The sequence below is a fragment of the Harmonia axyridis genome, chromosome 2, assembly GCF_914767665.1.
Source record: "Harmonia axyridis chromosome 2, icHarAxyr1.1, whole genome shotgun sequence".
Taxonomy (NCBI): Eukaryota; Metazoa; Arthropoda; class Insecta; order Coleoptera; family Coccinellidae; genus Harmonia; species Harmonia axyridis.
Genome location: NC_059502.1, coordinates 53,121,274 through 53,149,248, shown reverse-complemented (window position 1 = coordinate 53,149,248; position 27,975 = coordinate 53,121,274). Strand labels below are relative to the sequence as shown.

Below are 27,975 nucleotides of genomic sequence, written 5' to 3'. Positions count from 1 at the left end.
GGTCTTGGGTTGTCTTTACTTTCAGAAATATATTGTAATTTCTGAAAGACAATTTTATATATATGACTCAGTAAAATATAATTAACCTTTGAATTTGTTACGAACATTATTGAAAGAAAAAGATGATAGTTGTTATCACAATTGTCAAAAGTCATAATTTAAACATGGCAACGATGGAAGGACGCCATTTCCAAGAAGTTTTCAATGTTGAAGTTGTGAATTTTTTATTGTGATGAAAATTGGAAGGAAAATATAAATTGTGAATCATCTGTTGTACTCTGCCAGGAAGAACCAGTAAAAAAGGTAAGATAACAAGTCTGTGAAAATTAAGTGTTGAAACTTCAAACAGTTCCTCCCAAGATTTGTGTTACGAATCCATGAAGTCAGTTTAGTTTGTTGCCGACTGAAAAGTTCAACGTTAATAATATTGATACAAGTACGCGAAAGACTTGAAGTAGTTCGTGTTGTGAATTTGTTAGTTTTAATGAATCAGTTAAGTAACAAAATAATTGTAACCATGTTCGAAGTACCTAGTAGCGCGAAGTGGTCTCATGGTATAAATGAAGCTGTTCATCTGGGATCGAAGGTAAGATCAAAAGTAAACTCCGGTCCCCGAGTCTTAAAATCGTGAAGTGCGTGTTTATGAAATTTGCGTAATTTACTTAATTTAACAATTCTTTAATTATTCATTTTTGTTGTTTAGTTCTTGGAATTCAAGAGATGGATTCAGATGATTCGAGAGGTGCTTCATCAGAAAATGAAAGTACCCATAAATCTAATAGAAGTGTAGGGTCTAGGTCTAGATCAGGTAGTAGGTCTGTATCTTCTTGCTCTGTAAGTAACAAAAGTGATCATTCAAGTCGATCTCATTCTTCTGAGAATGGAAGAAGTCGATCAGCATCATCAGGTAGTGAAATATCTGAAACGAGAAGCAGACCCCATTCTCCAAAATCACCAACTGGTCAAATACTAAATAATCATCCAAGATCTGCATCTAATAGTCCAAAAGGGTCAATTGACAGAAAATGGGACTCAAGAAAATCAGAATCACCAAAGAACAGTAACCAAATTCCAGAAAGGAATATTACCAACTCTCCAAATTGTGACGACAAAAATCAGGGATCAAGATCTCCAAGTTCCGATATAGGTGATAATGAAAGACGGTCAAGACCAAGGTCTCCTGTAAACTCAGAAAATTCATCACGTTCAAGTTCTAGAGGGAGTAGTCCTCCGACTAAAAAAGAATCTGATAAGAATTCTGTCAAATCAGAGAGTAGTGTCAGTTCAAAGAGGTCAGGCCGATCTTCTCGAACTTCAGGAAGATCCTCTAAAATGTCGAAAACATCAAAACGATCTAGTAGAAAAAAATCTGAGGGTAATACATCTGATTCAAGTTCCTCTAGTGCTGAGTCAAGTAGCAGGAAGCATATATCTGGTAATGCTGATATAGAACCTGAAGAAATATCTGATGGTAAGAATATCACTTTTATCTCAAATAAATTTTGAAACCTATTGTGACGAAGCTTGCAATAGTATAAAAGTAAAAACATTAGAAATACTAGGGACTGTGTAAGTGGGGTTAAGTAGAAATTTTGAATTAGTTTGGTCCTACAATTAACAAAATGAAAAAATTGCTAATTTTGTTATAAAAAACTATATTATGTCAATATTTGATTTTTAGGAGACATCGAATCAGAATATGAAAAAGAACAACCTAAGGAGTTATCTAAACCTCATTCTGAAATCAATATATCTCATGAAGATTTATCAGATGTCTCTGATCTTGAAGATTCTTTAGGACATTCTGATGATGACAAAGATGCTAATATAGAAACAGCATCTGAAGTTAAACAACAACAAAATGAAATTGAACAGAAAAGGGCCGAAACAGATGTACAAAGGGTATGTTCAGAATTTATTCTTACTACTATTTTAAAAAAGTATATTCACGATCTAAAAAAATTTGAATTACTAGATGATAATAAAGGAAATATTTTGATTGCTACATTGGATACAACATATTTCATATGAACTGACAAAATATAGCACTGTTAACAAACTAATTTCATTAAAAGAGAACTTGTTTGAAAAAATTACTTGTGATAACAGAAACAGAGTCCTGTTATTTCCTTGAAATTTTCAGGATCCAATAATTGATTAAGTTAGTGAGCAAATATATTTGTATGAACAATAAATAATTGAATTGTGTTGCGTAATACAATGTCGTTTGGACTTCAGAACATTCTGATTGAATAGAGCTTCAATTTTATTTTTGTTCTACGTAATTGTAGAAATAGTAGAAGAGATACGCTGGATTTCTTCGCAATATCATATTCGATTCGCCAGCTTCTAGACGATGTAAAATAGCGCCTTTTTCCTCTATGTATATTCTCTGATTCTATCATGGGATAAATGTGAACACTAATATACATTGTGGATTGATACGAGAGGGGGCGAGTTTGTGCGAAGTAAAAACTACGACACGTCATTATAACTGAAAGATTTATCAATTTTATCATCAAAATAGGTAGCTATAACCGAAGTCGTAATAAACGGATGTAATTATATAGACATCTCTATGAAACCAACTTGAATCAGCAATCACATCGCTAAGAACGGTTGGTCGTTATAAACAGTTTTTGATTCGGTACGCACGATAACTTTTGAATATCCATATAAAGATTTATGCAAAATTTCTTGTTAATAGAGACATCACAGAATCATATAAAATTCAAGTTGAAATTTTACTTGCATTTAAACAATAACAATTTCTGGCAGTAAAGGGTGTTCTTAAATTAGAGGTAAAAACGAAATTTTCAGATTTTTTGGATCAATTCAATTCTATAAACATGGGCCCGCAAACGCTTTGTTTTGGAGATACAGGCTGTTGAAGTTTAATTTTTTTCAAGTTTTTTTTCTCATAGCAACAATTTCCATTCACAAGATATTAAATTAAATTTGGCATAGATATTCCAATTTAAAGTTTTCATCATGTGATATTCAAATTTTGAATGCAACTCTGAGGAAATTGTTAGGAAAATATTTGATGGCATGAATTTGAGGTATGTCCATGATCCAGTAAAGGAGTGCAGAAGAATTGGCAAAGAAAAGGGTGCTCCTATTCTGCTGAAATTTAAGAATAAATCTGATAAAATCAGTTCATTTAGGAGGAGAAAGGAGCTGAAAAGTATCAGCTGTGAGAACTGTGATCTATCTGGTAGTAAAATGATTCATTTCATGATGACCTCACAGTCAAAAACCAAATTCCACTGAAAAAAAAATCTACAGGGTGATATTTTTTCTGGAATAATACCTGCTTCTTTCCTCCAGTACTTTTTTTGGTGGACAACTGGTAGTTTATAAAAATGTAAAAATAAACTTGGATCTAGTAATACACTTTTTGGTTTCTTATAGTTTTGTCATATCTGATACTGATTTCAAGAAAAAGAAATTCAAACAATTCCCTAATGATTCTCAGGAAAATCCAAATTATTATAAAGATCCAGTTAGTAAGCTGGGATGAATAAATTAATTATAAGTTTTGGTACTTATTTATCCAATCTGTAGCTAAGGTTGATAAAGATTCGATAAACTAGTATAATAATGTCTATAATCATCACAAAAAAAAAAGGATTACAAAAAACACTCTGTATCTCGAAAAAATTGTTTGCAGGCCCATATTTATAGGACTTCTTTTTTCTTAAAAAGTATCCAAAGAATATTTCATTTTCTTCAATTTAGAAACACTCCGTATATTCAGAAGATCTCCGCAATGTTATTGTATTGTCTCCATTTTCTCAGGTGACTGATAAAAATTGTAAAAACGAGCCTGAAGAAGGCGAAGAACAGTTGGACTTTGAAGCAGAAGATGGTGAATGTGGTGAGGTTGAAGAAACCAAACAGAAAGTGACAGACATCCAAGTTGAACCATTGGAAGATGGGGAAATGGAGGCTGAAAGTGTTGAAAAAGAGAAAAAAGAGACGAAAAAAAAGGAAGATTTGGAAGAAGGAGAAGTTTCAGATGAAGATGAAGTGAGACCAGAAGAAACTGAACCTAGACCGGTATGCAGGTTCTTTTCGAGGGGACAGTGCACATGGGGGGCAAGTTGTAGATTCCTGCATCCAGGTGTGACAGATAAAGGTAATTATTATCATACAAATTTTTTTTCTTCTTCACTCCTGAAAGTCTTCATGAGCTAAAGTGTAAGCAGTTTTACATTTATTTGTGGAACCAAACATTCACAGGCAGCTAATTTTATTTATGTCAACATGCGAAAACCAAATCAGTCATCCATGTTTTTTACAAACACGGCCCTTAGCAACGTTACCAATCCGATAAGTTCAAAAATTTATAATGCCAAATTTTTCCATTTCCACAACAATATTTTTTCAAACTGAAAAAGGCTATTGATTACAACACAAGAAATATGAATACTCATTTTCCCTGGTTACCTAAACAGGGTGACCCATTTTGAAAGATCCACCAAAATATCTCTTAGGGAAGGGCCTGGATCAAAAAAATTTTAAAATGAAAGTTTCTTAGATATCAAATGGAGAAATTCAATGTGACCTTGGAGTTTGATTTCGAGGTCAAGTAGATTTTTTTGAGTAGGGAATATTTATTTATTTTTATTTATTTATTTATTTATTTTATTTATCATACAAATCAAATAATTTATTTATCATACAAAAACGTTCATGCACCTAAGTGATTGAACACTTGTGTTGTGCAACTCAAAAAACACAATACTGCCGCGAATCCCATGTGAGCAAGAAACATCAGCATTTTTAATTTTATTAATTTTTTTTTCACACTTTATTCTAAAATTTTTATAAAATTGGTGAAATTCTGAAAAATAAACCTCCTAGCTTCAATTGAAAAACTCCTGAGTTGAGTGATAAGTCTAATCTCTTTTGGTAAGAGATTGCATGCTTTGGGTAAGGTATGAACAAAAAATCGATGGCAAATACTATTTTTGAATCTTTGCGTCAACAGGAACCCACCATATACATTCTTTTTTGTAGAATCTCATCCTTCGTAAATAAACTAGGAATATTTTGTCTCCTTTCTTTTTGCTAAAAATGAATAGTTGTTGGGATGAGAAATATTTTATGCTTTGAATGGTTATGATGAAAATCTTCTATGCACAAACTGCTGTGCATATTTGAAGTACTCATGGAGAGACAAATTAAAAATAAATCTTTTCATTAAAATATGCAAACAAAAATTAAATTAATAGCATATTTCACCTAATTACTAATTAAATATTAATAATAATAATTATAAGTTTCCCCATGATTGTCAATGCACAGTTCTATCCTCAGACGGGAAAAATAATGAGGAGAAATCAATAAGAAAAAATAACACTGAAAATTAACTGAAATTACGAAGAATCTGAAATTGATAAAGATGTAAAGGGTGTTTTTTTTAGAGCTATAGAACTTTAAATTGCAATAAAACAATGATGGATTATTCGATTGACATGAATTTTATTTATCCGCAAGATAATCTTGTGGCATTACATTTTAAATATGATTTCTGGCATATGACCGCCACGGCTGGCTCGGATGTAGTCCAATTTTTGATGACTTTTTGCAACATTTGTGGCCGTATATCGGCAATAACACGGCGAATGTTGTCTTCCAAATGCTCAAGGGTTTGTGGCTTATCCGCATAGACCAATGACTTTACATAGCTCCACAGAAAGTAGTCTAGCAGTGTTAAATCACAAGATCTTGGAGGCCAATTCACAGGTCCAAAACGTGAAATTAGGCGGTCAACAAACGGGTCTTTCAATAAATAGATTGTGGCACGAGCTGTGTGACATGTTGCGCCGTCTTGTTGGAACCACAGCTCCTGGACATCATGGTTGTTCAATTCAGGAATGAAAAAGTTAGTAATCATGGCTCTATACCGATCACCATTGACTGTAACGTTCTGGCCATCATCGTTTTTGAAGAAGTGCGGACCAATAATTCCACCAGCCCATAAAGCGCACCAAACAGTCAGTTTTTCTGGATGTAACGGTATTTCAACATACACTCGAGGATTAGCTTCACTCCAAATGCGGCAGTTTTGTTTGTTGACGTAGTCATTCAACCAGAAGTGCGCTTCATCGCTAAACAAAATAAAATGGACGTAGTGCGCGATACGTATTCCGCACAGAACCATTATTTTCGAAATAAAATTGTACTATTTGCAAGTGTTGTTCAGGCGTGAGCCTATTCATGATGAATTGCCAAACCAAACTGAGAATAAATCACTTGAAAGCTGTTAAATCGATCGCCATATTGAACAGTAATGCCAACTTAAAGTTATATACCTCGGAAAAAAACACCCGTTACAAATGTCATTTTTGCAGTGGTAACAATTTCAAAATTCGGCATGTGAAGAGATTATATTATCACAGTGTCAACTCATGTGTGCAGTTGAGAAAAGATCCAGAAAACAAACAAGTTTTAATTTTGAATATGTTCATGCGGAATACATGCATATCATCTTGTATATTTTCCTCGCCGTTTTGGTGCTGATTCCTAGATTTGTATAAGCGATTTGATATGTCCGGCTCAGGTAATAGCTGTTCTCATTTATTTTTTCCAGAAAATTTATATTCTCCAAAAAAAATGTATATTCCTTGTTCAAAAAAATGTAGTTTACCTTAAAATGACCTAGAAATCAAACTCCAAGGTCACATTGAATATTTACGTTCTATGTTTCCCTGAAAACTAAGAAACTTTCATTTGAAAATTTTTGGTTCAGCCTCTTTTAAAGGAGGTATTTCAAGTCAATGTTTTAAAATGGCTTTTGGTATAAGTAATGAAAAAAAATTTAACAACTTCGAAGGATGTATTTTGGGTTGCCTTACAGAAAGTAGATTGCATTGAAACGAAAATGATTCTTTTTTTATTAGCTTTTAGGAACACGTAATTCTGTTAATTGCGAGAGATTACATAATTGTCCAGGCTTTTCGAAATCGAATCATTTTTGTTTCAATTCAATCATCTACTTTTTATCAGGCAACCTAAAATACATCCTTCGAAGTCTCAAATTATACTCAATGATTGGTCACAGGAGAAAGGGAGGCCTTCTTTATTTTCCTTACAATTTTTTTCTGAAATAATTTTTTGTATAAAGCTTCTCATGAGAGTAATGAACTCAACAAAAAAGAATTATCCAATTTGGTTCAGTCGTTTGAACATGTTGGCCTTTCATAATATCCATAGATCCTCTTTTATATACATATATTTATTTAATACATTAATTCTACAAATCATCAATACATTGATGTTCTCATAGAATGAATGTTTTATTTTTAAAAATTAGTACAATGCAAAAGTAAAAAACCCCTATTATGAATGTGTCATTTTATAATATTCAAGTGATCTAATAAATAATTTTAATGAATTTTTCTTCTTTACTTCTTCTGGTAAGTTGTTATATTCCATTACAGCCTGGTAGATCGGTGAATTTTTGCATAGGTGATAATTAATGTTTTCGTGTTTATATTTAGTTTTTAGAGATCTATATTTAGATAGAGCAATGTTATTAGTTTTTTTTTTCGGTAATTTTTATTGATTTTTTCTTTGTTTCTTGGGTTTTCAAATCGTTCAATTGTGACTCTTTATTGATAGACAGAATTTTACTTGTCTCAGTTTTTGTGAGGTAGACCTTTTCTTCATTAGCCCAAACGAAATTATAATTGAATTGTTTCCTGAACTCTCTAGCTTCTTTAAAGAGGTATTGGTTTTCCCTGGTAAGTTCGTGATTGATATAGAGAAAGTTATCCTCTTGCAATCCTAATTTTTTTGTGCTCAATGTTGTTTTACGTTTTTCTGCCATCACAATTTCTGAAAGTTATCCTAATCTTGGCTTTTTCCTTGTAACCAACTTTACTACATTCGATATCGTACCTGTTTATATCCTTTTTCACGAGTTGTACCGTTTTCAATGCAAGCGCTCTCATCTCTTCGTTCATTTCAATTTTCTTCTCAAATCCAGATATAATTATATTGTTTTTCAACAATTTTTGTTTCTCATCACTTTTTTCCGCTTTTAAAGTTTCAAGTTGTTTTTTGAATTCTAAATTTTGTGTTTTCAACTCCTCAACTTCCTTTTTTGATTTCTGTGACCTCCTGTGTTTGATTACTTATAGTACGCCATATTAAATCCAATTTTTCTGCAAGATCCTCCAATGTCGTATTTCTTTTCCTTTTTTTTTTACACAGGCTTCATCGAGCAAGATTCTTCCTTCATTCTCATCGTCCGATTTTTCATCATCCTCAGAGTCTGAGTCCGCTCCTGTCGATGATTCCTCTACTGTTTCAGTCTTGACATCGGGTACAGTACCAATCCAAGTTACCATCCTTTAATTGTCTCAGATCATCCTTTTCCAAATTAGTGCACAGTTCATGAAAATATTTTCCGCATGGAATCTTGAATTTTGATTTGGGAATTCCCTTGTTGCATTCGCCACATTGTAATTCCTTCTTTATCACTTTCTTCTTATGTTTGGTTTTTTTATTAGTGTTATTATCTTCCATGTTTACTTGTTTTACAGCGAATGTAATTAAAATAGGAAATTCACGTGAACTTCTCTCTTGGATTGAATTTGTGAATTATTTTCGAAGTATAGGATATTTGGGTATATTATTCCTTATTTAATATCACTTTCCGAAATTATGAACTTTTCATTTTACTGATTTTCAGCAGAAACACTCAAAACACATGTGTTCACTCTCGCATACGAAATCGCAATATAGATAATAAACCAAAATTATTATTTCACGCAATATAATTCATATGGATTTCTGAGAAAAATGTGATATAAACGAATTTTCCAGGTAATTATACCATGTTCGAAATGGTTCATCCTCTGGTACCTGGAGAGTATAGTGGAGGCGATAGATATGCGGCGAGACCTGACCCAGCTCCTATTGAGTCAGCATGGGAGAGAGGATTGAGAACTGCCAAAGAGATGCTACGAAAATCAATTAAACGGAAAGAGCAAGACATAGACTTCGAAGAGAAAAAAATGAATTTAAGTTTAGCTCAGGAAGAATTCGATAAGGAAAACGGATATTATGGAAGAGTTCCCTCGCCTGAACCAAGGTATGAACATTATAAAACATGCAGGATTAATAAATTTTTTCTTCTTGTGATTTTCTTCCACAAGCTATAATTTCAAGATATTTGCTAATTTTGTTTATGTTATTTCGAAGTTAAGATCTCGGAGGAACAGGTTAACACATGTGGAGAATTTGTTCTTATTTTTATAATACAGGGTGACCCATTTTTAAAGCTCTACTGAAATAACTTCTTGTGAAAAGCATAGGTCAAAAAATGTTTCAAATGAAAGTTTTCGAATTGAATTATCAAAAGTTTTTCCATGATAAGCATTGGACAGTTCTATCCTCTGATCAAAGATTCAGACGGCTGGTAAAAGCATCAATTAACAATAAAACGGAGGAATATATTACTAAGAAAGAGTCATAAAAAAGAAAATTGTCCAAAATAACCCACTATCTAAAATTCACAATTGTGTACCAATGCATCTTATTGTTACGTAATTTCAAATTTTGGCATGCGGTCAAATTTTATTATCATGGTGTCAATTCAAGTGTGCGGTTTCTTATATAGTCCGCTCAGGAATTATTGACATCCCGGTTGGATGTGGAAATTAGGTTGGAAATGGCTCATTCAGTAATATTCTGAGTCGTAGAATTCAAGTTGGTATTGGAAATGTCATTGACAGAAGATGCATATTTTTAAAAGTCGCCAAATACATTTCTAGGTTATATTTGTATATTTTATTTCTATGATAAAAGCACAGCAATTTTTAGTGATATTTTGTAACCAGAAATAAAGCCGCGACTCGACTTTCAAGGCCTACCTCGATGTCAGTTATGACTGAATGGACTATTGTAATTGTAAGAACGAACCAATCGCCGTCTCGTTTCTTGTAATAGCGTATTCGACTGGCTGCACCAGTGCGAATTAATTCGAATTTTTGTAGAGCTAAATGACATAATTAGCTCTAATTAATTCGGACTGGTGCAGCCAGTCGAATGCGCTATTAGGTATCTGACAGTAGGCAAATCGAGATAAGCAATTTTTCAAAGGTTATGAAAATTTGACAATAAATGTCAAGTTGAAAATATAGGTGGACGTCAATTTGACAGACATTGATGTATATTCTTCATATTGTCGTAAGCTGATTGTTTGATCGTACTTAATGAAAACTGCAGATAATGTTGCTATAACCACATGTTATGTGTTTTATAACCGTTCTTAAAAGTTGAGAGGAGATCAAAAGTAGTGGGTTTTTGAATGTCATAGTGCTAGAGAGTCATTTTTGAAAAACCGTAGAGTCAGAATTTTTTTTTGGTGTAAAGTATTCATATGAATACAGTTAATGTGAGTTACAGTTCAATTATTCCCGAGTCTGGAGACGGGGCTCTACTGACAAACCTAAAATATTGCCAACATTACCCCTCATATTTTTTTTTTGTTATTTTTCATTGAAAATGAGCATTTTAGGTTGTTTTCAAACATGGCAAACTACTATTTTGATAATTTTTTTTTTACTTTGAGAAGAATCGTGAAAGTCGGCATTTTGATGGTTGATGACGAACTCATCATTGAAAACCATCAAAAATTATTACAAATAATAATAATGATTTTTGATGGTTTTCATGAATAACTGGTTTTTATGTGTAGATTTCCACGATTCTTCTTCGAATTGAAATAAAAAGTTATTGAATTCAATCTTTACATTTAAGATATTTTCAAGTGTAAACGTGCTTTGAATTTTCTATTTTCATAACATTTCTTCAAAGATTCTTGCTCATCTAGCACCCTTGTTCACTCCCTATTTTGTTAAACAAATCTGAATAAACACTAGTATGCCATCATTGTAAATCATCAAGAATAATTCTAGAATGCTCATTCTCAATGAAAAAGTGGAAATATGGGCGATTTTGTAAAGGTTTACAAAACCGCCACCTCGTATTTTTCACTTTTGCTTGTGCAAATATTCATGATTAAGTTTTCTAAGGTTCGTTAGCAGACATCCTCCAGTAGAATATCCAGCACCTTCAAGACCCCCTGTCCCACCAGATGAATATTACAATAGAAGGCAGGTAGTCTATGAACCCCCCGAGTACGCACCTAGAGAAAGAGTCCGACCGGCATATAGAGAATTACCCACACATAAAATGCCTGATTATTACAATAATAAATACGAGGAAGAGAGCAGTGGAAAAGTAAGTGAATTGGTAAGCCAGTTAATTAACTTTTGAGATTAACGATTGAAGAGTCAAATTCTTTCAATGGTTTCCATCTATAACTTTCTTGCAAAAAATGATGAAAATAAGTACTAGGATCGAATTGAATTTCAATAGTTAGTTTTATCTAAGCTTAAGCAAAATTTAAATTGAATAACTGTCTCGCATATTTCAATGACTACCAGGTAAAATTAAACTTGGCAAAAATTGATATTCAGAGAAGCACATTCCAATTAAATGTCTGTTTGGCATCTAACGCAACTGGAATGAAAAACATCACAATTGAAACATAAAGTTACCAAGTTTTCTGGAAATGATTCAGAAGATAAACGTATTCTTTTGTTTGTTTTGTTTGCTTTTTTTCTGATGATTTTTTGGAATCGTTTCCTTCAGATTTTGGAACCCCACTGATATTCAGCATAATTGTAATTATACAGGTTTTGTTTTCATTCATGTTCAGATATATTGCGATAAAAGATGAAATAATGAATTGTGGTTAAGTTTGCAGTTATTTTTCTATGGGATTTTTTTTCCTTTATTTTTTTTCAAAGATTAATTCTAATTTCAGAGGAAACCTAAACGTGAAGTGATAGTTCATAGGGCAGAAAGAGAGAGGGAGAGGGAAAGAGAAGATAGACCAAGCCGAGCAGATGATTGGTCCGATCCTTGGATGAGATCCAAATCTCCTGCGGGAAAAAGGAGTGGTAGAAAACGATCGTACAGTTCAGGCTCGAGTTATTCCTCCAGCAGGTATGATTTGTATAAATTTTCTATATACAGGGTGGAACCATCAAACAATTAGAGATAGATTTTTTAGATAGAAGTAACATAGAAGTCCCTCTCTTTATTTTCTGGATAACGTGGAGTGTCCAAAATCAATTTCTTTATTAATCACCCAAAATCATTTCATCCACTGAAATAACTTTTTGGGAAGAGCCTGAATAAAAAATGTTTCAAATGGAAGTTTTCATTCTTCAGGGGGACATCAAATGCTGACACTGGAATTTCAAGGTCCTGTAGATTTTTTGAATAGTAAATAAACATTTTTCTTGTAGAATGAAAAACATTTTGCCTCTTTCGTTTTTTCTATAAATTATTATGACGCAACAATAAAAACTCAACGCATGGAGAATTGAAAAATTGTTACCACTGCAAAAAGATGCAATGGTACATAATTGTGAATTTTAGATTATGCTTTTTCTTGGACAATTTTCTTTAGTGTTATTTTTTCTTATTAATTTATTTTTCTTTTTTATGGTTTTATCAACTGCCTGAAGCTTTGAGCAGAGGACAAAACTGTCCTTTGCTAATCATGGGAAAACTTTTAAACATTTGATTAGATGAAATGATCTATTAATTTAATTTTTGTTCACATCTTTGACTTGAAAATTGATTTTTAATTTATTATTTGTCTCTCCATGAGTACTCACTTCTTCAAACATGCTTAGCAGTTTGTGGTTAGAAGATTTCCATCATAACCATTCTGGTTTATTTCATCGAATAAAGGAAAGGGACATAATATTTCCACAGTTTTTTACTTAGAATGCGATTCTGCAAAAGAAAATGTATATTCCCTATTCAAAAAAAATCTACGTGAATCTGAAATAATCTTGGAATCAAACTCCAAAGTCACATAGAATGTCTGCATTTGATGTCTCTCCTGAAAACTAAGGACTTTCACTCGATACATTTTTCAAACCAAGATCTTTCCAATGAGTTATTTCATTGGATATTTCAAAATGGGTCACAGTGCATCCCATTTTGGGTGAGACTGCCAGGTTTCTCGCTTGTTATTTAAGATAGAGCCTTGCGGTTTTCACGTTCCTGTCCTACTTTTTCGTGAAACTCAAGTTGGTCTAATCAGATTTTTCATAACTGTTTCCGTTCAAGAGATACAGGGTGATTTTGGAAATTGATACTTTTCGGACACCTCCTTTATCTCCGAAGTTATTAGAAATAATGCTGAGCTAAAAAATACATCTGAATCAGAATTTTGCGTAGAATCCAGTGGCGTACTCAATTTTTTTTTTTCGGGGTATGGTTTTGAAGATTCAACACAAACCTATATTTTTTTCAATGGAACACCCTATATAACATTACTTCGTTGAATTCGTTATTTTTTCCCTCCAAAATGATATATGACACTATATAGGTAGGATGGTCAGAAATGTTAAAAAAAACACTAAAACATCAAATAATGATGATTTTTTGTTAATGAGCAATGGATTTTCCATATGAAAAAAAGGATTAATTGGATAATTTTCATTTGTGATATTTATTTATAGTAGAGTAAGCAAACAAATATAATACACTCATCACTAATACGAAAAACAAAACGTAGGTACCTACCTAATAGTAACAAATGAATAATAAAAAAATTCATAAACATTGCCTAATATCTTACAGATTAAACTGTTCAAATTGCTGTCCATTTTCCCTAATACATATAATATACTACAGTAAAAGATATAACAGTCTCGAAGAACTTCGTGCATCAAGAGAGGCAGTTTTCCAAGATTTACAAAACCGCCCTTTTATAATATTAAATACACTCAGGCGTATTGAAAAGTTTTGTCAATTATGTATTAGAGGAAAATGGACAGTAATTTGAATAGTTTAAGCTGAAAGATATCATGCAATGTTTATGAATTTTTGTATTATTTATTTGTTGCTATTAGGGTAGGTACCTACGTTTTGTTTTTCATGTTAGTGATGACTGTATTATCTTTGTTTGCTTACTCTACTATTTATAAAAATCACAAATTAAAATTATCCAATTGAACTTTTTTTTTCATATGGGAAATCCATTGCTCAGCAACAAAAAATCATCATTATTTGATGTTTTAGTGTTTTTTTAACATTTCTGTCCATTCTACCTATATAGTATCAGACATCATTTTGAAGGGAAAAAAATAACGAATTCAACGAAGTAATGATATATAGGGTGTTCCATTAAAAAAAATATAGGTTTGTGTTGAATCTTCAAAACCATACCCCGAGTACGCCACTGGAATCTACGCAGAATTCTGATTCAGACGTAGTTTTTACCTCAGCATTATTTCTAATAACTTCGGAGATAAAAGAGGGGTCCGAAAAGTATCAATTTCCGAAATCACCCTGTATCTCTTGAACGGAAACAGTTATGCAAAATCTGATTAGACCAACTTGAGTTTCACGAAAAAGTAGGACAGGAACGTGAAAACCGCAAGGCTCTATCTTAAATAACAAGCGAGAAACCTGGCTGTCTCACCCAAAATGGGATGCACTGTACATTGAACAGGAGTGGTGAGGGAATATTACCATGAACTGATGAAACTAACTACTAGACGCATCTCTAAAAGTGGTACTAAATTATAATATGCTCCTTAAGCCAAATATTTCTATGTCAAATCCTAGCAATTAATATTTGGAATATTCAGTATAGTTCTAATTTTATTTTTCAACATACAGCTCTACTAGAACCAGTACTTCTCGAAGTTCGTATAGGTCCAGATCTAGATCCGTTCCCCGCAAGAGAAGAAGATCTCGTTCCAAGAAGAGTAGGCATGTATCGCCATCTGTTATCGTGTCCGAGAGGAAGGCTGCCAACGAACGGGCAGCAATGATGAACCCGCCAGCACCCAGAAAGAGGGCTCCATCCCCAGGTGAGAAATTTGTTAATTAATGTGTTCTGGACTCCTTAGTGATTGTATCTATCTTTGGATATTGAATCAGCTTAAAGGTTTATTTAAAAACTGTTGTTATGTTATGTGCAAATTTGGAAAGTCTATCGTTGAATGATAATTACGTTTTCCATTTTCCAACGTTATTTTTCTGGCTACAAGGGTTCAAAGGTATAATTAATAGACATTGTGTTTATATTTAACTATGGATTCCTCTCATAAAAAACAACACTTTTTTCCTTTACCATTTTTCCAGATTCGGCTCAGGTAAATTATTTGTCAATGGGCTGTCAAGATACACAGAAATCGAATCATTATGTAATATTTATTTCAATAAATGTTGCCAGATTCACGAATAATTGGGTTGAATTTGCAGTAGATCACATTTTACAAAACCATCAGAAGTAAAACAAATATATACAGGGTGAGTCTTTGACTTGTACATATATTTCAACCGAAGATTCCTGAGGTCAATAGAAACCCTTTTTTCATTTACCATTTTTTCCGATTCGGCTCGGTTAAAAAGATACAGGCTGTTGAAAATCGATAAAAAAATGTCATTTTCCGTTATATCTCGGAAATGGTTGTATAGAAAAAAATGAATTTCGGGATATAGTTTTTCATGTATGTGATGAATCTTCTCCGTACACAAAATTTTATCCACATCTCCCCGTTTCTTCATTATGAACACTTCATCCTATAAAAATACCAGAAATTCAAAGAACCGAACTCTTAAAAGTAACTAGGACGTTCATTGAAGGATATTTAGCTAATTTGAAAAATAAAAGTATTCTTCATATTTTCTCGTATATTGAGCCGTTTTCGAGTAATATGTGTTTAAAAAAAAAAAAAAATCTGTGAAATTCAAAAAATTGGGTACTTTGGCTAATTGCAACTCTGATAGAAAAGACTCACAGAAATGAATATTTGCTACGTTGTCAGGTCAAAAATCATGGATTGAAACACTGAATTTGCATTGTCAAGTGAGGAAACCAGCCGACTTAGTTTGAAAATAAAGTGATTTGAATAAGCTCACACATTGAGAAAATTCAATTCCATGATCACACAATCTTTGAACAATCCTTACGAAAGTTCTCTCATTTGGCTGTCTCCTATTTGGAAACAGCCTTCCATAAGCTTCTTTAGCTCTTCTCGCTATTTTTCCATTTGTGAAATAGCATTCCAACATATCTACCATCTCCTGGTTAGAATACATTCTGCTAATTTCCACTTAACACACTTCACAAACAAACACTTTACACTAAACAGACACCTTACACTAAACAAACTAAACACACTTAACACTTAACAAGTTAAACGCACTTAGGTATCACTTAACAAACTAAATACACTTAATACTTATCATTTACATTAAACAGAGCAACAGAAATCATGATACCATAAATTCGAATTTCAATTGTTTTCGGATCATTCTATGCGCATGACCGATCAACATAGAAGAATCTCGAATAATTTTTTAAACAAACCATCAAATTTATGAATTAATAAATTTATTTTATTATGAATTTCATCAAATGTAATAATTAGTATCATCCGAAATGTTAAATCGAATTTTGTATAATAAAATAAGTCATAATATGCTAGATTACCGTATGTTATGAACGATTTGAACTATTGCGCATGGCCTCAGAGATTATGACTCTATGCGCATGGCCAAACTGAAAATTTGAGAAATCTCGAAGAAGTGTGGTTATGTTTGGCAAACAAGTGGAATAATTCGATATTTGATTCGAAAATATTTTATGTTTCAATAAGAAACAACATAGTTCGGCGTAAGTAAGTTACTAAATTATATAATATAAATAATATATTGAATAATTATTGTATTTTTTCAGATCTCCTAATAATTCATCGAATCATTCAGAAAAACACCATAATGAATTTAATTGGACGACGATTTTCCTTCGTGATTTATTTCGTGAAGATGATTGCCCACTAGATACAGAGAAGTTTCAGATGACCTGTATTTAAAGAGAATCTTGAACCCCTTCAAATTAAATCCAACCGGAAACAGTTTGCTGTGAGGTGCTCATGATTTCATAAGGATAATTTTTCCATATAATGAATGGAAAAGTAAATTGATTAATTGAAATAACCAAAACTCTACAATACAATGATTCTGTTGATAAATTCAACTACTTGAATAAGTGAAGCACTAGTTCTGTAATGAATACTTATTCAAACTTCATACTCATTGATGTACTGAAAAATAATTTAAAAGTCACTGATTTCACCATTAACCCAGATCCTATCCTATTATCTAGTACATGTACTGATCCAATCCATATGTTTCAGAATCAATAGCTATTGATATTTTAAGGCATACACATAGTTTGTAGTTACTGTCCTTGGTTTATAGATATTATAATAATGAATACATCTGAGATCAGGAATCATTGAGAATAAACTCGAATAATGGCAGGCCTAATTTAATAATTATTGGCTAAATATTGAATGTTTTTTATTTCGCACAATACATCTGCTAAATGAATCTACGTACGAAGTTTAAGAGTAAAAAATGTTAAACCTGGTTATTTATAAATTAAATGAAAATAAAGACAATTTATTATTATGGTAGTTTGTACTTGTACTCTTGTTTTTTGATATGCATTTTTTTGTTTCAGTAATGAAAAATGTTTATTTCAAATTGCTTTGAATGTTGTATACCTGGGGCACTGGATTTATAGTAAAAGAGTAATACATGATTTCAAGTCACTGTTAATCTTTCGATAAGTTTATCAAAAGCTTCAGTTTATTGAGTACTTTTGAAAAAAAGGTATACCTTACAAGAATTCAAAATTTATTTTACATGTAGTTGATATGTGAAAACAAAAAAAAAAGATTACATAATTGTTGGGAAGTTTCATAATATTTTCAGTTTATCTGTTCGATAACAAACAAGTAAATTTACTTGTACGTTGTACTTCCTTTTTTCTAGCCGAATACCATTTTACCATCTTCAGGAAAATAAAATTTTCGAAGATGTTGATTATAACATTGATAATATTAAGGAAAGACTAATTGCTTCTTTATTATCAAAAGTACTCGAGAGCATTTTTTGGAGTTACCTATTGGGTATCAAATTTTCAGACAGAATATTGGCATTAGTGAACACTAAGAAGAAAAGGATTTCAAATATTTTCATGATAACAAATTACTGAGCTTTGGCACAGCCCTATAATATGAAGATATTTCATTAAAGTTAATATTCTATTTTGAATAATTCTGATCGAAACTCATTTTCAAGTGAATTTTCACAAACTAGGCTCCTTATAAAATAAAACCAATCAAGATATGAAATCCCATTAAAAACTGCTGCTGCCAAACATTACTATAATCTTCTTCCAGTCTTCTGAGCTTTCATCGATACATAACAATACATCCTAAAATTTCATTTTTACGTGATTGAATACTTCTATCCATTTGCTATTCGATAATTTCATCCTAGAACATTTGATTGACATACTTTTAAGAGGGCCAAAATTGTTTTAACGTGAAAATAAATAAAAAACTTCAGTGAGTTGAAAGAAGCAGAATATTCATATTGAATACCACCATTTCATTTTTAATACAAAAATCAAGATCAATAATTAATCAATAATGGAATATTGAAGATTCATGAAACTTATAAGCTTCTAGGATGAAAAAGGAAAAAAATTCATTTCCTTCTGGAAATTATTTATTCCTTCTCATACTACTGTTATTTTTAACAAGATAAAATCGGAATTTTCCATCACAAAATTACCTCTGTGTGATACAGAGGTGATTCCATCTTCCACATAAATCCATTCATGAAACTGCCTTTTCATTTTCGAGCTAAGTTATTGTGTAGGTACTTAGATAAAGTATTCTGGGTTCATTCAATCCAAAATGCAAGCGTTCTTACACTTCTTGCTACCCTAAAAATTTAAAACTTTTCTCACTGATTCCATGATAATAAGAATTCAAATTGAACACTGGTTTGAATACCATTTTTTTGCTGACCTCTAGATAACAAAATATACTCAATTAGCCCAAATTTCTAGTAATGTACAAAACTTCAACCGTTTGTTGGGTTTCTTGAATTTTATTGACAAAACATAACATAACCTTTAAACATAACATTACAGATGCGAGATGATTAGTATTCATAATATGTACATAGATTTAGCTTATTATTCTGTAGGTGTTTTGTGACTGTAAACTTGGCAACGTGGAAAGTCCACAGATGATTATCATTTATGTTTATTTACCTTTATGAAAATTAAAGGTTATATGAATTGTTAACTCTTGTAGGAAAAGAGGTGAAAAAGCGAAAATAAATGATTGGATATGAATATCAGATTTAATATGGGTGGTTGCAAGCTGAATTTTTTATTATTATCGAATATAAAATAGAAATCAAGAGAAAAATAATCAACATATTCATCTCCCACGAAATTGCTATAACTCATTTATTATATTGAAAATAATACTTCGGTCACCAAAGGGAATGGAAAAAGTGAGTTTATGCTTGTTTTGCTAATATAGTAACCCATTTCCAAAGTTCAAATGGTATAAATTTATGCTTGGAAAAACTTCAGTGGGCTGATTTCCAGGTTCGGCATAGCTCATTATGAAAACTTAAAATGGCCATATCTTTTCAACCGAGCCGAATCGGAAAAAATGGTAAATGAAAAAAGTGTTTCTTTTGACCTCAAGAATCTACGGTTAAAATATATGTACAAGTCAAAGACTCACCCTGTATAACGGAAGAAATATTTCTCTAATTCTGTGGCAAATTAAACAATCCAAAGAAGATGTGCCGTAATCTAAGAGAATACCTAGAACTTAATTAACCTCAATGTTTGTAATTATTTGTTTTTTTTCGATAGAAGTGATTTGTTAATTTAGATTTGTTATATGAGTTGAAGCCTTGGTACCAGTACACCTGTACTGATTTAAGGTCAGGAAAATAAAGATTATTATTATTATTAATAACAAGCAACCTCAAGAGTGAAAAAAAAAAATTATGCCATATCTCAGACTGCCTCGGTAGTGCAGTGGACTGAAGAGTTGACTGTGGTGCCGAAGGTACTGGGTCCAAGTCTTGGATGTTGTATATGTCTGGTGATGGTAATTAAATTTGAAAGTTTGACATTTGAGACTGGGTGCATGTCCAATGGACGAGCACATTATTTAAAAAAAAATATGCCATATCTCAGTTTCACACAGATTTCATGGTTATATTTCAGTATTATGTTGGTACTCTGAACTGTCCTGTCACAGATTTATCTTTATCTGTCAAATTTGTGCTCTAGAAAACAGTTCTGCCAACCAACATTTTTCAATACAAAAATCACTAAACGATATTCATGAACATATTCTATTAATTTTGATCAAAATTCTGTGAATTAGAGGAAAAAAATGTATAACACTTGTACAGAAGGTTCATTCTTATACTCGTTCATTAAAAAAAAATACTTCTGCACTTGTCATATATAACTATTTTGGGTACTTTCTCCAGGAGAACAGCGGTCTATAATTTTGTCCAAATGTCTGTTCTCGAATTTTTCAACGAGAAATGAGTTGCTTGGAAACTTGTATTATTTGAGTCATTACATAAATGACAAACTTATATAAATTCTATTATAAGTGGAATTTTATTAGACTATTTCACTAACAAAATGAAAGGTAAAAAATCTGAAATGATGGCAGAATGATTTATTCTGTTGTTGAACTGTTACATAAACACATCTGAAAACACCGAACTTGGCAGGCCAATCAGAATCATTTAAGAGAACTTTGAACCCTTTGTAGTCTGCTATCGAGCAAAATTAGGCTATCGAATTAGTTTGAAAATAATCTAGTTGAATTTTTCAATTTGTATCATTATTTTGTCTTTTTCAATTTAGGTATGATAAGAGCAGTAACTGCTGCTAATCCTCCTGCACCAGCAGATCAATTTGGAAGAACCCGGAGTAAGCTGGTTGCTGCCTTAGCAAGAGCACGGGGAAAACGAAGATCTTCGAGATCCTCTTCCGACAGTTCAGGTTCTAGTTCTAGTGACTCAGAATCTTCTGCTTCTAGTAGTAGCAGCAGCAGAGATGGCAGTCCAGCACCTAAAAGACCTGGAGGTAAATAGAAGATATAAATAATTTCATACTGTATAAGTTTTAGTCCCCCATGCAGTTATGTATGGAATTTTCAGTCATAATATTTATTTTAGTTTATTAAAATTTTTGAATGATTTTATCTTGTTCTTTATGAAAGTAATTGTATTCGAACATCTAAAGACGTTTTTGATTTTAATGATTTTAATAACTCTCATAAGAACCTTGTAATTCTGTTGAATTACAATAATTCATGCAAACATGAACTATAATAATTTTTATCAAACGTGAAAAATTGTTTTAGCCTTGAATGCACAAGTTTTTTCGTAATGAATCCACAACAGTTTGAATTTCTGCGTTTTTGTCGAATTTATTTGCAATGCACCTAAATATTTTCAATGGTTTTCTCTCCAAATGTGTTATTATGTTACGATATTGGAGAAATTCTTTCTGTATTGGTACCTAGGTTCTACAAAAATTTCCTGCTCCTATTGTCCAGGATTTAAAATCTACTGCCCTTCATTTAATCTTCAGGGTTATGATTCCATGGGATTTTCTGATGCCAGCCATAATTCATTTGATAAGAAATCATTTTTCTGCAGTCCAGAAATGAGGGAAATCACACTAAAATTATGGCTCAATAATAATATTATGTTCTATGGTATATTAGTCTTAGCAATGAAATGACGTCATTAATGTTCCAATATCGTTGTTAGATTGTGTGATTCGAACAATTCTACAAACCCACACAAGCGTCCCAAGCCCTCTTGACATTTGGCATGCAATTTTGTAGGGGGTTCTAATCCTAATAACGAATTCTTAATTTGCTTCAAGATTAAAGAGAGTTTAAATTTTCATGGCGTCCTTGGTCCTGAGGTGCTATTCTTAAAATTATACTAGAGACAATGCTATAGGTAAATTTAAGTTCTTCTGACGGAAAAAATATAATACAAAGTGAAAAAATTAACTCACAATGTGACGTAAACAATGAAGGTAACAATGAGGGCATACAACAAAAAGCCTACTGCTACTACTTTTTCTCTGAGTAGGTTTTTTGTTGTAATCCAATATCATGGGAACTACCAATTTCAAAAACCTGATGTCGTACTTCAAGAGTCAAACAAAAGTCAGGTAAGCTATGACAAAAAAAAACGCAAATAAACAAAGAGAGAAAAATAATTAGAAACAACACGATAGAAGATTCGCGTAATCTAGAAAACGAGAATACAAAAAAGGAATAAATGTCCAATTAAAATACACAGGAACAAAAAAAACAATAATTTCACATCAAATAATGAAGCATCTAAAAGAACTAATCGCAATTTTTTACAAACAAATAGGTAAACATGGTGGTGAGACTTACAACTTATAATTTGACTGATTTCTATTTTATTTATAACAATAATATAACTTCAAATGAATTAAGTTGTATTGTAGTTTTGACAATATGACAACAGCGCAAATTATTAGAGAAAGTATTTATCATAGGTAAATTTTTGGTGTATAAACAATATAATGCGACGCCCATAGAATCATACTGTTTGCATGATTGAATTACCGTGTTCTGATTATTATGTGTGGAACATATTCAAGATTTTAGTTATTTCGAAGAAATTCGGCCAAAAACGTAGTGGATTTTGTGGATCCAATAAAAAAAGATCTGCCAAAGATACTGTACAGAGGAAAGTGAATTTTTATTAATTTATTGACAATTTACAATATACCACAATGCAGTTCCTGGGAATTGATGAAAAGGCCTACGATACAATAATTCAATAATAACAATATAATGGCCAGAAACTAAAACACCCTCTTCAAACAATTTTTATAATTTTTTTTTACTTGAAATTAATAACTGAAGTCTATTTTATGTTTAAGTATCATTCAACAGAAATTCATTGTTTCCTTGAGAACTATAAGGGCCAGTTGCACCATTTGCCTAAGCATTGATTAAAATTTAAACATTGATTAATTTCTGATTTCTCTTGAGAAATCATAGGTAATCAACGTTTAAATTTTTAATCAATGTTTAGGCAAATGGTGCAACTGACCCTTACAGTAATAAAAGGTGAAAAACATTCAAAATCAAGAATGTATGTAGGATCCAATTATTGTTCCCTGTAAATAATTGCGATGGTCAACCGGATGCTTGGAGACCTATTAGTTTCTTTTAGTGTCGAGGGCATGACAGTTTCAATTGATTTACAGGGAACGAATTGTTATTTTACATAATGTAAAAAGGATGTGTAATTCTTCGGGGTGTCGAAGATGTGTCATGTCGGTTGTACATTTAAAGAGACTTACTGGGGTTGGGAAAGTTCTAGAACAAGACGGTTGTACCAGATGTGTTACATCTGTGTATCAGGTTCTAGTCCTTCTAGAATATTCGATTTCCAGGAATCCGCGAAGATATTTGTGGGCGGTACGGCAAAGCTCTTATTGGACTAGGGGATGGTACTTTCCCTAAGGGTATGGTCAAAAAAGAAGGGAAGTCGATATTCGAGACAGGGTAAGTTCCAATCGGTAGAGAGTACAGTTCAAATTAAGCCGAAGACGGGTAAAGTTGAAGTTAAGTCTAAGACGGGAGACAGAACAAGTTAGTTCGGTCAACTTAAGACGTACGACGTAAAGACGGTTCGCGGACTAGATTAAGACGAGTCGCGAACAAATCAAAGACGAGACGACCGATAACTTGAAGTACGACGAAGACGTGATAAACGAAGACGTTTCGAGTAATTGAACTAGAGTTTTTTACTGAGTTTGTACTGTATAAGTGTGGCTTTGTAAATAGATGTAAATAATTGAAAAGAGTTTAATTATTACAAATCCAACAAAGTCACGGAGAAAAAGACGAAAGGCCAGGTAATCGAATCAAACCTCTAGACGATCGATTAACCAAGCCTACATGTATGGCTTTTTTATCTAGTTTGCTATGAAATTGATATGCTAGTACAAAAAGTTGATATGACGTTTGAATATCTTAAGAAAAATACTCGAATAGTGATCTTTCAAAGTGTATATATGTACTTTCAAATCACTTGTTACATCAGTTTTTCTTGAGTTATAAAATCTATAACTAACCTCTGAAATGTTTCACCTTTTTATCGGAAACACACTACAGGATGGTTCACAGTCGATGGTACCCTGGACTTTTATGAAGAACGGAAAGTACGATTTTATTGAAAATTTTGTTTCTTGAGTGAACTACTGCCCTATCGATCCAAAATAATTTCAGCGTTGCAGTGTTGCCGCTTATATCAAAAAGTACTAACAATTTAGATATTTTAAATAGAACAACCTGTAGCCTGAATATCATTACTCTTACTTATTGTAGCCTCTTGATTATTTATGTATTGACTTCCTTGTCCCCTAGCTCTAGCGGTTTTCAAGTAATTGATTGATTTACTTTTTTTTTTGTGCAAAATAAAGCTTCAATTAAACATCCATCACTTATGTACCTGGAACCCTAGAAAGCTTAAATTTCAGGTATGGAATACCAATATCCCATGTATAATTTACGTTTAATAAAATACGTCCCTAATCATACAGGGTTGTTCAAAATTACAGCACTTTGGAAATAACCACGAATAACCAATTTTTGCTGCTTGAATACAGTGGGGTTATGCTCTAATCAAAACAAACACAACCAACTTTAACATCATCCTCCTAAATTAAAGCTCCCTTTCAATAAAACAAACCTTGTCATCAACAGAGAATTGTGTAGGCTTGCATATTTTTGAATTCATCAAGTTTTATTTTGATCAAATTTTACCTTACTTTCATAATGTCATTGATGACCAAAAGGTTATCTGCTGTCCAAATCGGTGGCGTCTAAAAGCTAGTTCATGACGTCATGTCATATGACCAAAAGTGCTTGAATGCATTTGGTTACTGTTGGTAATTACTAATGATAATCAGATTATTCCTAAGTGAATAACTACTGACATAAAAACCCTTTATGCTCCACCAGCCCTCATGTCATCAAAAATAAGCAAAGCAAAAACCCCCGCCCCTATATTAATAATAATAACAGTCTTTATAGCTGACCCCAAAATAGATATTGCTTACTTAATACTTGAACGCAAAGCGGTAATATCGCGAAATGAAAATATTTTGGATTGATAGAGCAGTGGTTCCTACTCAAAAAACCAAAATTTCAATAAAACTGTATCTTCTGTTCTCCGTAAAAATCTAGGTTACCATCGAATGTGGCCCATAAATATGTATATGAATACTTTTCAAATAACTTTAAACTTATGTTGGAAATTATAAAGCAAAAGTTGTGACTAACTATTTCTAATTTTTCAGAATTATCTTTGGCCAAAGCTATGGATGCCCTCAAAGGAAATTCAGCAGAAAAACGCCAAATCAAACTGAATTTGAAAACTCCACTCAGTAGCAGAAAACCAGAGTTGGCTGAGCTTGCAAGGAAAGTAGATCAGGCACAATCGAAAAAGAGACCTGCAATTTCACCACCTCCTGGAGATCCGAAAAATAAAAAAGCTGCATCTAGGAGAGAAGAGCTACTCAAACAACTGAAAGCAGTGGAGGATGCTATAGCAAAAAAAAGATCGAAAGTAAACTAAATTCTGATTTTATTCAGAAACTGTGAATTGTCCCAAGACTTCTAGAAAAATTCTTCGACAAAAGTTTAGAATTATTTTAGTGATACCGAGAAAAACAGTAAATGTCTTTTGAGTGGTAATATTGCGGAGCCAAATACATTTTTTATTCAGAAAATAAGTTTCTTTTGACACCTTTATTAATAAAACCTCTGAAACTTATACTCGTATTGAAAAATTGTGAAAATCGTTTAATTTTTAATATAGGCACTACATGTGAAAGTATAATAAATATTTTTTTTCTCAAGTGTTTTTTCATGTTAGTAATAACTTTCTTGTATAATGCAATCTTTTAATTTTTACATATTAATTTCTGTACTGACTGGACTTCATTAGATCTACAAATGGAAAAAATTATTTGTTTTTTTTTCTGTCTTTTCTTGCTGATGTATTAGTAGGTGTTTTCTGAATACCTCAACTACTGAAGCGACCTATGCATAAGCTTAACCATAGCAGAATTTCTATTCAAATTGCATTGTGGTCTGAATGATACAACATTAAATTATTTCATTTCAAATTCAACCAAACTTCACTCCTTATGAAGAAATGTATGATTGACAGCTTACTATTATACACTTGAATCAGTAACCCTCATTATAATATTCCTTTTTCTGAGTCGGAAGTGAAATTCAATTGAACTTATTCCATATTTCCCTCTGAAATGAGGTCAATGTCAACACGATTTTCATCTATTTCTCAAGACATAATCGACAACTAAATATCTGATTGTTCCAGTTTTAACTTGACGAAAGTTCATTTTGAAATTATATTAAAAACAATATTTTAAAGAAGTAGTATGACGAAACAATTATCCTAGAAATAAAATAAGCGGAAATAAATACTGTATTTATTCATAATTTCAACAATAAATAATGCAAACGGTTCATGAACATTTTTTTCGATCCCTCTGAAATTTTTAGTTTACATCTTTTTTTCAAATATTAGGAGAGATTGTATAATGTAATTAGTTCAAAAATGAAATTAAAAAAACATGTATCGAAAGTGTATAAGTGGAAAATGTTGAAAATGCTACAACATTAATATGATATTTTTACCTAAAGGCTCACGCACTATCACGATAGTAACTATCGAGTAGTTTCCAACATGCGTATCACAGTGAAAATCAGCCTTTAGTCCTATGAATTTTTTATATATTTTCCATGAAATGATTTTTTAATTATCATATAAGGGAAAACGAAGCACAAGGTAAAACTTTGCTATGTTTTCAAAAAACTTTTAGAAAAATGTCGATTTTTTCAAGATTTGCTGCTCTAAAATTAGCCCCGAAACAAGAGTAAAAAAAAAAACATAATATAGTCTAGAGAAACTATATGTATTATTTATCATGCTAAATATCTGAGAAATTCAGGAGGAAACCATAGCAATATAATAATATAAAATTTCGACAAAATTAGGGGTTTGTCTTATTTGTAAAATTTTTTTACGAATATTTTCAAAATACTTCATTGCTTTTTTTGGGACACCATATTTATCAATTCTTCTGCGAAAAACGAAAGGTTACCAAAATTTTTTGTTTTCATTCGCATATTAAAAATATTTAAATACTACAATGCATTTCACATAAAATTTGGTGAATTGTAAGAGGAAAAACTCTAATTTCGAATTTTTGAATTGAGCAGTCACGTGGCATTCTTTTTACAATATTTATATTTCGTTATTTCTACCGATCCTGTTGACATTAAGACGGAAGACAGAACACAAAAAAAACTAGTGTTCAGAAAAAAATTACTTGAAGAAGTATATATTTGAAATGAAGGGAAAGCTGACTGAATTGCAGTCAGAAAATGAAGAATTTTTTCTCTCTCATCAAAGTCAAAAAATGTATTTAGAAAATCAAGCGAATAATCTATAAACTGTTCTCAATTACGTCACTAAGTCATAAATGTATACTTTTTAGCCCTTGTTGTCCGAATAGCGCTCTATCATAGCGTCGCAATTGGTTTCAAACGATAAAGTTCGACAAATGAGGACGATACAGATGAATCCGTGGTCAAATTCAATTATGTCCGGTCGTAAACGCGATAACTCTAGAACGGAAATATATGAAACTTCTAATTTTCAATATCAATCGTTTTGCCAAAACCTGTATAATCTAATTTTAAATATAGATTGTGATTTCCGATTGGTGTTCCATGAAGTGGTATCGATCGAATCGCATCATCAGAACAAAAAAAAATTCAGCAAATAAATATGGAAAAAAAAAACATATTTCCGTAAAATCAAGTCTGACTAGATTGTAACTTAGTGTACTATGTCAAATAAACACTTTCAATTATTTCATCAAACCTCTATGAT

General features: G+C 31.9%; 1 protein-coding gene and 1 long non-coding RNA gene across 4 annotated transcripts in view; one reads left to right on the top strand and one right to left on the bottom strand.

Annotated features, from left to right (window-relative positions):
• The first annotated feature begins 146 nt into the window (after positions 1-146).
• On the top strand, positions 147-26,543 carry LOC123672304 (zinc finger CCCH domain-containing protein 18-like). Of its 3 annotated transcripts, none has more exons than XM_045606372.1 (10): positions 147-303; positions 704-1,471; positions 1,682-1,902; positions 3,802-4,141; positions 8,842-9,109; positions 11,055-11,274; positions 11,852-12,033; positions 14,734-14,927; positions 20,840-21,061; positions 25,346-26,543. In XM_045606372.1, exons 2-10 carry the CDS (start codon positions 721-723, stop codon positions 25,621-25,623), a joined length of 2,676 nt encoding a protein of 891 aa, XP_045462328.1. In that variant the 5' UTR covers positions 147-303; positions 704-720; the 3' UTR covers positions 25,624-26,543. The 3 variants fall into 3 exon arrangements, with proteins under 3 accessions (XP_045462328.1, XP_045462330.1, XP_045462329.1); XM_045606374.1 differs by having other exon boundaries at positions 148-303; positions 11,055-11,262; XM_045606373.1 differs by having other exon boundaries at positions 171-586.
• LOC123672309 overlaps positions 20,918-27,975 on the bottom strand; it is a 30,841-nt gene continuing 23,783 nt past the window's right edge. Inside the window, exon 3 of the long non-coding RNA XR_006746246.1 lies at positions 20,918-21,046. This is a non-coding gene — a long non-coding RNA (uncharacterized LOC123672309). The remainder of the gene's footprint in view (positions 21,047-27,975) is intronic.

Coding starts and splice junctions, on each gene's coding strand:
- LOC123672304 (XM_045606372.1), top strand. CDS start 721: ATGGATTCAGATGATTCGAGAGGTGCTTCATCAGAAAATGAAAGTACC. Junction 12,034..14,733: donor TCGAGTTATTCCTCCAGCAG/GTATGATTTGTA, acceptor TTCAACATACAG/CTCTACTAGAACCAGTACTT. Junction 14,928..20,839: donor AAAGAGGGCTCCATCCCCAG/GTGAGAAATTTG, acceptor TTTTCAATTTAG/GTATGATAAGAGCAGTAACT.